Here is a 13,375-nt window from a genome sequence, read left to right as displayed (position 1 = left end):
AAGCAATGATGTCACAAGTGACATCTTGCTTACTACTTTGCATGTGATCACTGATTGGTCTATCAGTGATCACATGATCAGGACCTTGTACAGAGGTCCTGTCAGACGATCGGTGTTTCACTGTGTCTGGAGGACACAGCGGGCACTGGATTGCGGTGCTGCGCGCTCCCGGGGAGCGCGCACAAGCAGGGTGCGGGGAGGCCATTTATAAACGGCCACCCAACCCTGCAGTGCCACCGGTCGGCCGTTTATATATAAAGGCCGGTCAGGAGGTGGTTCATGCCAAAGAGCTCAATTTTGGTCTCATCTGACCACAGCACTTTCTCCCAATCCTTCTCTGAATCATTTAGATATTCATTGGCAAACGTCAGACGGGCCTGTGCATGTGCCTTCTTGGGGAGAGGGACCTTGTGGGCCCTGCAGGATTTAAATCCATGGTGGCGTGTTGTGTTACCAATGGTTTGTTAGGTGACTGTAGTCCCAATAGCCTTGAGATCATTCACAAGCTCCTCCCGTGTAGTCCTGGGCTGATCCCTCACTTTTCTCATGATCGCCCATGAGGCAAAATCTTGCATGGAGCTCCAGACCGAGGGTGATTGATGGGTATCTTGTGTTTCTTCCATTTGCGAATGTTCGCTCCAACAGTTGTCTCCTTCTCGCCAAGCTTCTTACTGATGATCTTGTAGCCCATTCCAGTCTTGTGCAGGTTTACAATCTTGTCCCTGATGCCCTTTGACAGCTTTTTGGTCTTGTACATGGTGGGGCCCAAGTGTCAGGTACCAGCTGGCAAGGGCTCTAGAGACCCACAGACCAGGATTCCCCAGGGCGCGGAGTCTAAGCCCCAGACTGCTTATTCACCAGAACCCCTAATAGTGGGGATGGACTTGGAGCAGACTGAGACCAGGTCGCGGCCCCCGAGTACACTCAGCTGTGGTAGAGATAATTGCCAGTGGTACGTAGCGGGTATGAGCCTGCTGTGAAGAGGCGGAGCAGACCTAGGCAGCAGCAGATGGATCCGATCAGGATGGGTGGATCCGAGCAGGAACAGTGAAGTCAGACAGGCCAGGTCGCTAACAGCGGAGGCAGATGGTACAGGGCAGCAGGCTAAGAGTAATCGGGTCACAGGCCTGGTTCAGCAACGGGAGGTCAGATAGTCAGAGAATAGTCAAACGAGCCAAGGGTCAGAGCAGGAGATGGTCAACAGAATCAGGGTCAGGCTGGGTCGGAAACAAGGCAATCACAGGAACAGAACGAGCAGGAATCAACAGGAACAAGACCATATGGCAATTTGAGCATGCAAAGGGCCGGTTTAAGTAGTGCGCCCTGCGCTGTCATTGGTGCCAGGCGCGTGTCCGCGATCGCGAGTGCACATGCGTGGCCGCCACTGTTGCCTATGTCCTAGTGCCTGCCGGCTAATGCGCATCGGCATTCTGCGCATGCACAGACCCTTGCGCCGCCGCGAGCCCTGGGATTCCTGACACCAGGAAAGAGGTTCTGTGGACAGATGTCTTTTATACACATAATGTATATGTAATGTATGTATAATGCTGTCGTTAGGAGCACCTTCTTAAATTGACAGGGCTATTCTGTGTACTACATGAGCACATTATTATTATTATTATTATACAGTATTTATAAAGCGCCAATAGTTCGCTCAGCGCTGTACATTATAAAGGGGGACAGAACATGTGACAGAACAATACCAATACAATGCAAAACGTGAGGGGATCGAGGGCCCTGCTCTTTCAAGCTTACAATCTAGGAGGGAGGGGATGGTGGCACAGGAGGAGATAGCTGTGGGGGATGGAGTGGTAGGAAGAGTGGAGGAGGTCGGCAAGTTAGCAGGGGGCGAGGTAGGCTTCCCTGAAGAGGTGGGTTTTCAGGGTGCGCCTAAAGGAGAGGAGAGTAGGTGATAATCTGATGGGTTGGGGCAGGGAGTTCCAGAGGATGGGTGACACCCTGGAGAAGTCCTGGAGGCGGGCATGGGAGGAGGAGACCAGGGAACTAGAGAGAAGGAGGTCTTGTGAGGAGCGGAGTGTGCGTGTTGGGCGGTACTTGGATATTAGGTCAGAGATGTAGTTCGGGGCAGTATGGTGGACAGCTTTGTACGTCAGTGTTAGGATTTTGAATTTGATCCGTTGCGCAATCGGAAGCCAGTGGATGGATTGGCAGAGGGGGGTGGCGGAAACGGAGCGGTTGGAAAGGTGAATGAGTCTGGCAGCCGTATTCAGGATGGACTGAAGCGGGGATAGCCAGCGGCGAGGCAGGCCAGTGAGGAGGGAGTTGCAGTAGTCGAGTCGTGATATGATGAGGGAGTGGATGAGCTGTTTAGTGGTTTCTGGAGTTAGGAACGTGCGGATTTTGGCAATGTTGCGGAGGTGGAGTCTGCACGAGTTTGTTAAAGAGTGGACTTGGGGCTGGAAGGATAGGTTGGAGTCCAAAATGACACCAAGTACTCTGGCCTGCGGGGCGGGTTTGATGGTGGCGTTGTTGGACATGATGGAGAAGTCAATGGGGGGTGGTGTCCGGGCTGGAGGGAAGACAAGAAACTCGGTTTTGGAGAGGTTCAGTTTAAGGAAGTGGAGCGACATCCAGTCTGATATGTCGCTCAACAGGTGTGTGATTCGGGTGGAGACCGAGGGGGTGAGGTGGGGGGTTGAGAGATAGATTTGTGTGTCGTCAGCATAGAGGTGGTAGTTGAAGCCGTGAGAGTGTATGAGTTGGCCAAGGGAGGAGGTGTAGATGGAGAAGAGAAGGGGCCCGAGGACAGAGCCTTGAGGGACCCCAACAGAGAGGGGGAGTGAGAGGGAGGTAGTGGCATTATAGGTAACGCTGAAAGAGCGTTGTGACAGGTAGGATGAGAGCCAGGAGAGAGCAGAATCTCTGAGGCCGAGGGAGTGTAGTTTTTTGAGGAGGAGGGGGTGGTCGACTGTGTCGAAGGCCGCAGAGAGGTCAAGGAGTAGGAGCACTGAATAGTGGCCATTAGCTTTGGCGGTTAGCAGGTCGTTGGAGAGTTTGAGTAAGGCAGTTTCGGTGGAGTGTAGGGGACGGAAGCCGGACTGTAGGGGATCGAGGAGGTTGTTGTCGTTGAGGTGAGAGCATAGGCGGGTGTAGACTAGGCACTCGAGGAGTTTAGATGTAAATGGGAGCAGGGAGATGGGTCTGAGGTTGTTCGGGTCATTGGGGTCCAGGGAGGGCTTTTTAAGTATGGGGGTGATGTGTGCATGTTTCAGAGGGGAAGGGAAAGTGCCGGAGGAGAGGGAGAGATTGAAGATGTGGGTGAGGGAGCATAGGATGGAGGGGGAGGGAGGTTGTAGGAGTTGTGAGGGGATAGGGTCAAGGGGGCAGGTGGTGAGGCGGGCATCAGAGAGGATCTGGGAGACTTCTTCGATGGTAGTAAGGTCAAAGGTGTGGAGTGTTGGGGGAGCTTCAGTATGAGGAATGTAGGGTGGGGTGGGAGAGGAGGTAAGAGCAGTGGTGGGGCCGTGGGAGAGGGGTGTAGAGGGGGTAGCTGAGTGAGGGGGAAGGGGGTTGGAGGGAGTTTGAGCAGCGACGAAGTCCCTGTGGGTTATGTCGAGGGGGAGGGGGGATGAGGGGGTAGCTGTGTGAGAGGGGACGGGTTGAGAAGGCGTGTGAGTTGCGGCAATGTCCTTGTGAATTGTGTCAATCTTGTTTTTGAAGTGATTGGCAATCTCAAGGGCAGTGAGTGAGGTGCTGGGTGGAGGTGGGGGTGGCGAGAGTAGAGAGTTGAAGGTGGAGAAGAGTCGGCGACGATTGGAGGAGAGGGCCTTGATGAGGGTCAGGAAGTAGGCTTGTTTGGCAGTATGGAGGGAGGAGGTGTAGGTGTGGAAGGCAGATTTGTATCGGGTGAAGGCTTGTTGGGATTTGGTTTTGCGCCATAGTCGCTCCAGGGCACGACTGTGTCGTTTGAGGGTTTTGGTGTGATCAGTCTGCCAGGGCTGGAGCGGTCGGGGTCTGATGTTGCGTGTGGTTAAAGGCGCTAGTGAGTCAAGGGCTGTTGACAACGCATTGTTGTAGGCGGTCATAGCCAAGTCGGGGCAGGACAGGGGGAGGATGCGGTCATGGAGTTGATCAACTGCGGAGTGGAGGGAGGCAGGGTTAAGGTTGCGGAGGTTACGGCTGGTAGTAGTGTGACATTTGGAGGGGTAGGCATTGGAGGATGAGGAGATAGAGAAGGTAATCAGGTTGTGGTCAGAGAGAGGGAAGGGGGTGTTAGTGAGGTTGTGGGGAGCGCAGCGGTTGGAGAAGACAAGATCAAGGATATTACCGTCGGAGTGGGTGGTGGATTGTATGCACTGTGCAAAGGAGGAGGTTAAGTGGAGGAGACGGGCTGTGTCCGGGTTGTCGAGGTTGACAGGGATGTTGAAATCCCCAAGGATGATAGTGGGTAGCTCAGAGGAGAGGAAGAAGGGTAGCCAGGAGGAGAAGTCTTCCAGGAAGCGGGGTATGGATCCAGGAGGCCGGTATATCACAGCAATCTTTAGGGGGGTTGGGGAGAATAGTCGGACGCAGTGGGCCTCGGAGGAGAAGGATAGGGAGGGGGGGTTTGGGAGGACTCGGAAGGTGCTCAGCGGTGACAGGAGCAGACCAACCCCACCACCTTTACGACCGTTGGGCCTGGGTGAGTGGGTCCAGGTGAGACCGCCGTAGGAGAGTGCAGCAGGGGAGGTAGAGTCAGTGGGCTGGATCCAGGTTTCCGTAATCGCTAGGAGGTTGAGGGAGCGGGAAACAAAGAGGTCGTGGATGGCGGTAAGCTTGTTGCACACCGATCGGGCGTTCAGGAGTGCACATGAAAACGGGGGGGAGATTTTAGGGAGCAGGGGGACAGATACTAAGTTGCGGGGGTTGCGGCAGGACGTGGAGGCGGGAGGGTTTTGTGCGGGTGAGGGAGGTGGTGGAGGGCCAGGATTCGGGGAGATGTCCCCCGCGGTTATGAGGAGGAGAAGGGTGAGAAAGGTGGCATGGGAGCGGGATGTGCAGGAGCGTGAGAAACTACTAGTGGAGGTGTTTGGGTCAGTGGGAGAGCGGAGTAATAGGAGGAGGTGGTAGGTGCCATAGAGGGATGAGGGAAGCAGTGAGGGCACAATATACAAATGTTTGGGAGGAGCAGAGGGATATAGTGAATGGATTTTGGGAACAGAGGAGAGGAAAATGAGAAGGAGGAGTGGAAGAGGCATTTTGGGGAGGTGATGAAAGCAATAGTAGGGAGATGATAGCAATGAGGGGTAGATGTACAATTTTTGGGGTGGAGCAGAGGGGTAAAGAAATGAGATTTGGGAACAGAGGATAGTAATATGAAGAGGAGAAGAGGGGTGTATTATATAAAAGGTACACGGAGTGGGACTCAGGTATGTAAAAGATATTTCCCAGGGTGTTTCCTTGCAGTCTGTCCAGCATGCAGTAGAGTTTCTTGCTGTTGTTGTGTTCCTGCTGCTTAAGTTCTCCTGCTTTAGTTCAACTGCTGTGTTTAACTGCTCTGCACTCATTCAAAGCCGCACTCCATCATAAGCAGCACCCCCATCAGAGACATAGCCAGTTTGTGGGAGCCAGAATTATTGTTGGTTGGTAGGGGATCAAATACTTATTTTACTCATCGACCTGCAACTCAATTTACATTTGTATCATATTATTTATTTATTTTTTTTGGTTCATATTCTGTCTCTATCATTTAAAATTCGCCTATGATAAAAATTATAGACCCTTTCATTTCTTTGTAAGTGGGCAATTTTATAAAAATCTGCAGGGGATCAAATAATTATTTTTCCCACTGTATGTTTAATTCTAAAATACATAAATTTTATACTTTTAATTCTTGAGAGTAGGTGCGTAAATTGGGACAGGCTAGTAGGGGCCCCAGTGCATTACTTTGCCGAGGGGCCTATGATGCTATTAAGACGGCCCTGGCATCTTGTGCTGCCTGATCTGTGCTGTACAGAACTGCAAGAGGCTGACACCAAGTCAACTTCAGGTACTTGCACGAAAAAAATACTTAATTTTATATTATTGAATGCAGAGCTTCATTGATTTATTTTTTATCTACCTGGAGTTCAGCTTTAATCAAAGACTTGCATTTCATACTCTGCAATCTACATCCCATTGTGAGCCTTTTTAACAAAGTGCCCTTGCACCTAAGGTGTACACAGTATGTAGTCATTGAGACCAGTATAAAGTAATTAAAGCTCAATTGGTTGCTATGGGGTATTACATTTTGAAAATCATTGCCACTTTTTGCAGTATATATAAATATGGTGTAGGTAACAGTCTTGTGAAATAGGAGAGGGTTGACCCTGTACTATGATTATTTCAGTAATAAATGTTTTAGACAAGGTGTATTTAAAGGCACTTCTATTTTAGTTTTGGATAGAGTAGAGAAGAATTCGACCCTTTTGTTGCTGTCTGTGTCCCTGCTGAGGAAATTTGCCGTTCTGTGAGTCCTGGTGACCATTATCAAGACAGAAAGTGGTGGGGAGTTGTCACCATAGCAAGAGGACACCTGCTCCTGTGACAACTCTCTAAGCTGGAGTGTGTACAAAGGATGAGAGTGCCACACATCTAGAAAGTAGGCTAAAGTTTTTGAGTTTGGTGAAAAATCCAACACGTTTTGGGAGCTCAAACTCCCCTTTCATCAAGGCTTGTACGCTGGTACTGATTGAAGACAGAACCGGAGAACCAATTATAACATATTAGGACAGCATAATGATGATTAAGGTGGTCAGTTGGGCAGCACCAGATATGTCTGAGCGACCAGGGGCGGACTGACAACTCATGGGGCCCCCGGGCAATAGGGGATCATGGGGCCCCTGTCTCCTTGCCCAAACTCAAAAAAGCCTATGAAAAAGGTACCAGGGGCATCTCATGGGGCACCCTACTGACCCAGGGCCCTCGGGCAGTGCCCGAGTTTCCAAATGGTCAGTCCGCCCCTGTGAGCGACTTATAACATGTTGGCTTTTACTATACTGCTCTTACTCTGGATTTGTGGCACTCTCATCCTTTGTATACAGTCCAGACTACTCCAGGAACCACCAGAGAACCTCGACTGACAGAGAACTTCCTTTTATCAGTTGAATTCTAATCTTGATTATGTCTACCCGTGGGTCCAGCACTCTACTAACACGTCCTCTGTAAGTTCTCAAAGATGGGCAATTATATTTTTCTCTTATTTCCTGTTGGGTCTCCAGGAAATTAAGGTAAATCTACCCAACGGCTCACAGACAGTAGAATATAGAGACAATATGACAGAACATGGTCATTATTATTATTATTACATCGAGTTTATATAGCGCCAAAGGTTTTGCTCAGTGCTGTACATGAGGGGGGGGGGGACAACACATGGCACAGTACAACAATAACAAACAACGTACAAGGGGTAAGAGGGCCCCACTCTTTCAAGCTTACAATCTAGGAGGGAGGGGGTAGTGGTACAGTAGGAAGTGGCTGAGGGGAATGAAGTGGTGGGAGGAATGAGGGAGAATGGCCATTAGGTGAGGGTGGGGTAGGCTTCCCTGAAGAGATGGGTTTTGAGGGAGCGCCTGAATGTGAGGAGGGAAGGCAGCAGTCTGATGGATTGGGGCAGTGAGTTCCAGAGGATGGGGGAGGACCTGGAGAAGTCTTGCAATCGTGCATGGGAGGAGGAGACCAGGGAGCAGGATAGAAGGAGGTCCTATGAGGAGCGAAGGGTAGGGGCAGGGCGGTACTTGGGGATCAGGTTGGTGAGGTAGTCAGGGGCAGTGTTGTGAATGGCTTTGTAGGTCAGGGTTAGAAGTTTAAATTTGATGCGTTGGACAATCGGTCATAACACCCAGTGGCGTCCCTAGGGGGCTGCGGGCCGCATTGGGTGACACCATCACGGGGGGTGCAAGAGCAGGATGCCAGAAGAGCTTCTAGGCTCTGTGAAGGTCCTGTCCAGTTATTGGGGTGTTCCCGGATTCCCGGAACAGTGACAGCTGCCCCCGGTGTAGTGGTAAAATGAGTTTCCCGTAAAGATATGTATCCTCTGAAGCAACTGCGCATGTGCCGGTTTCAGGCCAAAGAAGCCAATCGCTATGGGTTGCAAGATCAGTTAACCCAGTATAAGTTAAACCTATACGGGATTAACTGATCTTGCAACCCATAGTGATATGCGGGATCAGCTTCAGAGGTTTGCAGCCTGTAAGGGGTTAACTGTGGCAGCTTGGCTTCTTCAGCCTGAAACCGGCACATGCGTAGTTGCTTCAGGGGATACATATCTTCACGGGATACTCATTTTTACCACTACACTGGCACCGCTCCTCCCTCTCTGGAGGGGTGACACCACGTTTTACCACACCCGGTGACACCAACCCTAAGGACGCCTCTGATGACACGATGACATGATACTTGTCTCTCATACCCTCCCATCTTAGCATTTCTTACAAAATTACCTGTGCCCTATACCAAAGGTACAGTCGTCCTTGGAGATCGAGTGCAATGAGATCTGGTGCCATAGGATCTGTTACAATGAGATCTGATATAATGAGTGCCCTATGGTTCCAGCTACATGCATATATGTGCAATTCCACAATTATGTGTAAGATTTCCACTGCCGTGTAGTTTGCACTATAGGAATCGTATTGCACCTTAATGGTTAATCTCGGCATCTTTATTACCAGGCAAACCAGTTGAAGATAATCTGAAAACAATTTTTCTCTGTTTTAGCACTTTAGAGCCCTATCTCATCATTGCGCACGGTTTATAAAATTGTTATGATGAGCAGGAACATGCTTTGTGTGTTGCAGCGCTTTGACTTCATTCTAAATGCACCCCAATGCAATATCTTGTGCCCTTCAGTGCAGTACAACGCACATAGGAATGCACTGTGAATTGCACGCCGCCATTCACACGTAGCGTGAGCATAGTTTGCCATTTTAAAGAAATGGTTTGCAGTATTCAAGACAACGAGATTTCTGGCAGCATCTAGAGATGTTTCTGTATCATCCACTGAGGGACACTGCTTTCTGGATATCAAGCAATCTAGGGTTATACTGCCTTCCCCTGTAAGCGGCAGTATAACCTAGCAACATGGGTTATATTGCTGCCTACAGGAGAGAAACTGTATAACCTAATTTGTCTATTTTCCATAAAGTTGTATACCTTTTAATAGACCTTTAAAAAAGGATGTTATAGTGAGTACAAAGATCTTTTTCTCTATCACCCGTTGAGGGACACCGCTTGATGGTATTAAGCAAAGTAGGTTATATTGCTGCCGACAGGTGAATAGGCAACCTAGGGTTATACTGCCTCCTACAGGAGAAAGACAATATAACCCTAGGCTGCCCATTATCCATAAATCTGAGAAAGGGGTTTTAAGGTGAGTACAAAAATCCAATTTTCTCTGTGTGTTGTCCAAAATTGGCACGTCCTTTTTTTGGATGTTTTGGTGCATTGCCAGTCCATTAATTTGAATAAGCTGCTTAAACCCAACCTAAAATAGGGGTCGTTGTTTTTAGTTTTAGCTTTGCAGTTTGCATCCTCCCGAAATAGCCTCTGCTCTAGTGACCTGTGCCCTTCTTCCTATAGAAAAGAAAGCCCATTGACCTGAAGCTGGCCATGGGGGACATGGTGGAGAAACTGAAGGAGAAGCTCCTCAACCCCAATGTAAGTAACTGTGTTGTTCCCACGCCCTGTGCACCCCTCTTGTCTCTGCTGCTACTCTTTACTGCCTCTCCATAGAGCCAGCTGCTGCTCGCCCTGCATGTTTTATGGGCTGCTGGAGGCTGTCTGGGAAACTGTAACTGAAGCACTTTACTCAAATAGCCTGGACACCATTCAAGACGCTGCCTCGCTGCTCTTCGCTTTCCTGGCGTCGCCCTGTGTATTAAATAATGAGTTCAGCGGGGAATTTTTTATTCAACCGCTAAGGAACAAAAGAGACCCCCTCATAGGGCAGCCAGAGATGGTAAACCGCATTCCCCGAGAGGGGCTTCTCTAATCCTGGTGATAACATCCAGTGCTGAATTAAAGGGGACACCTGCAAATGAACATTGTGTTCTTAACCCTTTGAGGACCAAGGGACATATTTGTCCCATTTTTTTAATTGTGTGTATCATCTGATTAAGAACTAAAAACTTTTTTTTTTTTGGTTTGAGTCAAAATATTAGTTCTTCTCAACAAACAACAAATGGATCTAGCTTTTGGCCAATTATTTCATGAAATGGCTTAGTTACAGCAACTGAAGTGTACAAACTTTAAAAACAAAAAAATTGATTCTTTTGGCGTTCCAAAATCTTACGGTCCTCAAAAGGTTAAAGGGAAAGGTCTAAGGGGATAAAATGTATCGGGAGAGACTTTGGGGACTTAAAGACTAACTGCACTTTTGAGAAAAAAACCATTCCCCTCTGGGTGATCTATGTACATTGCAGGGATTTTTAACAAACTTTGTTACAGATTCCTACCTTTTTTTTGTTGTTCTGAGGATATAGCTGTTTGTTTGTCTGTGTCCATGTGCAGAGTGAATCTGTATGGGAGAGGTTTTATAATTATCAATCAGCTGCTGCACCTGCAGGGCTCTAATGAGGAAAGTGGCAGGGTCTGCATCTCTTTAGATGTGATTTCCCTTTTGGCAGTATCTCACCAAAAAATTTAATTTTTGTTGCAGAGGATGCCAAAATCTAACTTGTTTTCTGGGAAAATCAGTGAGCCAATCACACAAGCAGGAAATTACATTTTCAGGGGGCATTCTGTACACAATCTGTGTACAGGACACCTCCAGGTAGCCATATTGCATTTACAGAAAATGACAGCTGCAGATTGAAAAGCAAAGGTAATTTTTAACAAGTTGTCGCCCGGCCTATAGCTAGATGGCAGCCAGGCAAACAGCCCGTCCCTCCGGTTGGACGCCATATTTTAGTTTGGGTACAGTGTTGTATGAGCGCGCAGTTGTCATTCAAAGTGTGACAGCGCTGAAACCTGAAAATTGGCCTGGGCAGTAAGGGGGTAAAAGTGCCTGGTATGGAAGTGGTTATTAACATTCAATTACAATAGGACTTGAGTTGCAATTGTATATGCTATATTATTATTTTTATTTGCCATTTTGTTTTCTCACGAAAATAGTTACCCTTCAAAACCGCAATTTGTATATATATGTTGCGCTATTAAACATTTTTGCAGCCTTTGCTCTTTCCAATAAAAGTGATTTGAGTGTCTGATTAGCCTCTGGATCACTTTTAGAAGCATCAGGAGGGGTCCTGAACCTCCCCACCCCACTTGCTGCTTTCCAGTTTCCTTTGGGCTTACCTGTCTCATCGCAGTGGTATATGTAGGTTTTGTGCTGCCCTAGGCAACACAAAAATTGTCTGCCCCCCACAGACACCGACCAACACCCCTGCCCCCCACCTGGGAGAGCCTTCCACTATAACCATCCCACCCCCCCCCCCCTCATTTTCAAAGCTCCAGACATCCCCAGGAATGAGAGTCAGGCTCTGCATACAGCATCAAGCAGCCCACAGCCTCTCTCAGATCCCACCTGGTTCTCAAGGCGTGCGTGTCCCTTCTTTCATCCCTTCTTCTGGGGGGAGGTGCTGCCCCCCTGAAAATTGCCACCCTAGGCAAGTGCCTTGTTTGCCTTGTGGTAAATACACCCTGTCTCATCGGGAAGCCCGGGAACCGATCCAGCAGTTGCGGTGGCTGGCCATGGAGGTTAATAGGGAACAAATTTGTCTCCATTCACCTCTATGAGCTAGAAGGCCAGAAGGGACGTCATGACATCACTTCTGGTTTATGGCAGATGTAAACACTGCCTTTTTTTGGAGGGGGGAGCATTAGGTTAATGTTTGTTTTTTTTATCTGATGATTTCAAGGGTAGAGGAGAGATGTGGGGTCTTATAGACCCCAGATCTCTCAACGAGGACCTGTCATGCTTTGTTACCACAAGGGATGTTTTGCATTTCTTGTGATAGCAATAAAAATGATCAAAATAAATGTAAAGGGACAGTGTAAAGATTAAAAAAAAAAGTAATACAATAAATAATTTAAAATTTTAAAGCGACCCTGTCCCCCCATGTAAACTGTGTTTGTACTACACCTGTGAGGTGTGACTGTGCACGTTATAGCGAGAGCAATAATTGTAGCTCTAGACTCCTCTATCATTCTAAACTGGTAACCTGTAAACATTTTTGTCGCCTATGGAGATTTTTAAGTAACGTAGTTTGGTGACATTCCACGAGCGTGTACAATTTTGCAGTGTGACATGTTTGGTATCTGTTTTACTTGGCGTAACATCGTCTTTCATATTTTATCAAAAAAAATTGATAAGTGTATTTTTAAAAAAAAAAAAAATAGCATTTGAAAAAACACTGCGTGACATAAAAATCCTAGCAACCACCAATGTATTCTCCAGGGCCTCTGCTAAAAAAACCAAAATATATATGCACTATATTGCCGAAAGTATTGGGACACCTGCCTTTACGCGCACACGAATGGCATCTCAGTCGTAGTCTGCAGGGCTCAATATTGAGTTGGCCAATCCTTTGCAGCTATAACAGCTTCAACTCTTCTGGGAAGGCCATCCGCAAGGTTTAGGAGGGTGTCTATGGGAAGATTTGACCACTCTTCTAGAAGCACATTTGTGAGGTCAGGCACTGATGTCGGATGAGAAGGCCTGGCTCGCAGTCTCTGCTCTAATTTATCCTAAATGTGTTCTGTTGGGTTGAGGTCAGGACTTTGTGAAGGCCAGTCAAGTTCCTCCTCCCCAAACTCGCTCATCCATGTCTTTATGGACCTTGCTTCATGCACTGGTGAACAGTCATGTTGATACAGGAGGGGGCCATCCCAAAAACTCTTCCCACAAAATTGGGAGCATGAAAGTGTCCAAAATGTCTTGGTATGCTGACACCTTAAGAGTTCCCTTCACTGGAACTAAGGGGCCAAGCCCAACCCCTGAAAAACAACCCCATGCCATTCTCCTGGCAACCACCAAACCCAGAAAAATCCATCAGACTGCCAGACAGAGAAGCATGATTCGTCACTCCAGAGAACACATCTCCACTGCTCTAGAGTCCAGTGGCATCGTGCTTTACACCACGGCATCCGGCGCTTTGCATTGCACTTGGCGATGTAAGGCTTTAATGCAGCTGCTCGGCCATGGAAACCCATTCCATGAAGCTCTCTACACACGGTTATTATGCTAATCTGAAGAGCAGATGAAGTTTGGAGGTCTTTAGCTATTGACTCTGCCGACAGTTGGTGACTTCTGCGCACTGTGCACTTCAGTATGCGCTGACCCCGCTCTGTCATGTGACGTGGCCTACCACTTGGTGACTGAGTTGCTGTTGTTCCCAGTTGCTTCCACTTTGTTATAATCCCACTAACAGTTGACCGTGGAATATTTAGTAGCCAGGAA

At 48.2% G+C, this 13,375-nt stretch overlaps 1 protein-coding gene across 4 annotated transcripts in view; it reads left to right on the top strand.

The window, feature by feature from the left end:
- Positions 1-13,375, top strand: part of TRIM44 (TRIM family member 44) — a 187,570-nt gene that overhangs the window by 7,330 nt on the left and 166,865 nt on the right. For all 4 annotated transcript variants that reach the window (XM_089677350.1, XM_089677349.1, XM_089677348.1 and 1 more), the window contains one exon: positions 9,556-9,633. In XM_089677350.1, the coding sequence (XP_089533476.1) occupies positions 9,556-9,633 (78 nt within the window). The remainder of the gene's footprint in view (positions 1-9,555; positions 9,634-13,375) is intronic.

This window comes from Staurois parvus, unplaced genomic scaffold (genome assembly GCF_062004578.1).
Source record: "Staurois parvus isolate SC_StPar_1 unplaced genomic scaffold, SC_StPar_1.0 ptg000184l, whole genome shotgun sequence".
In the NCBI taxonomy this organism is placed as follows: Eukaryota; Metazoa; Chordata; class Amphibia; order Anura; family Ranidae; genus Staurois; species Staurois parvus.
Note: the sequence above shows the minus strand (reverse complement) of the source record. Positions and strands in the feature narration are given on the sequence as shown.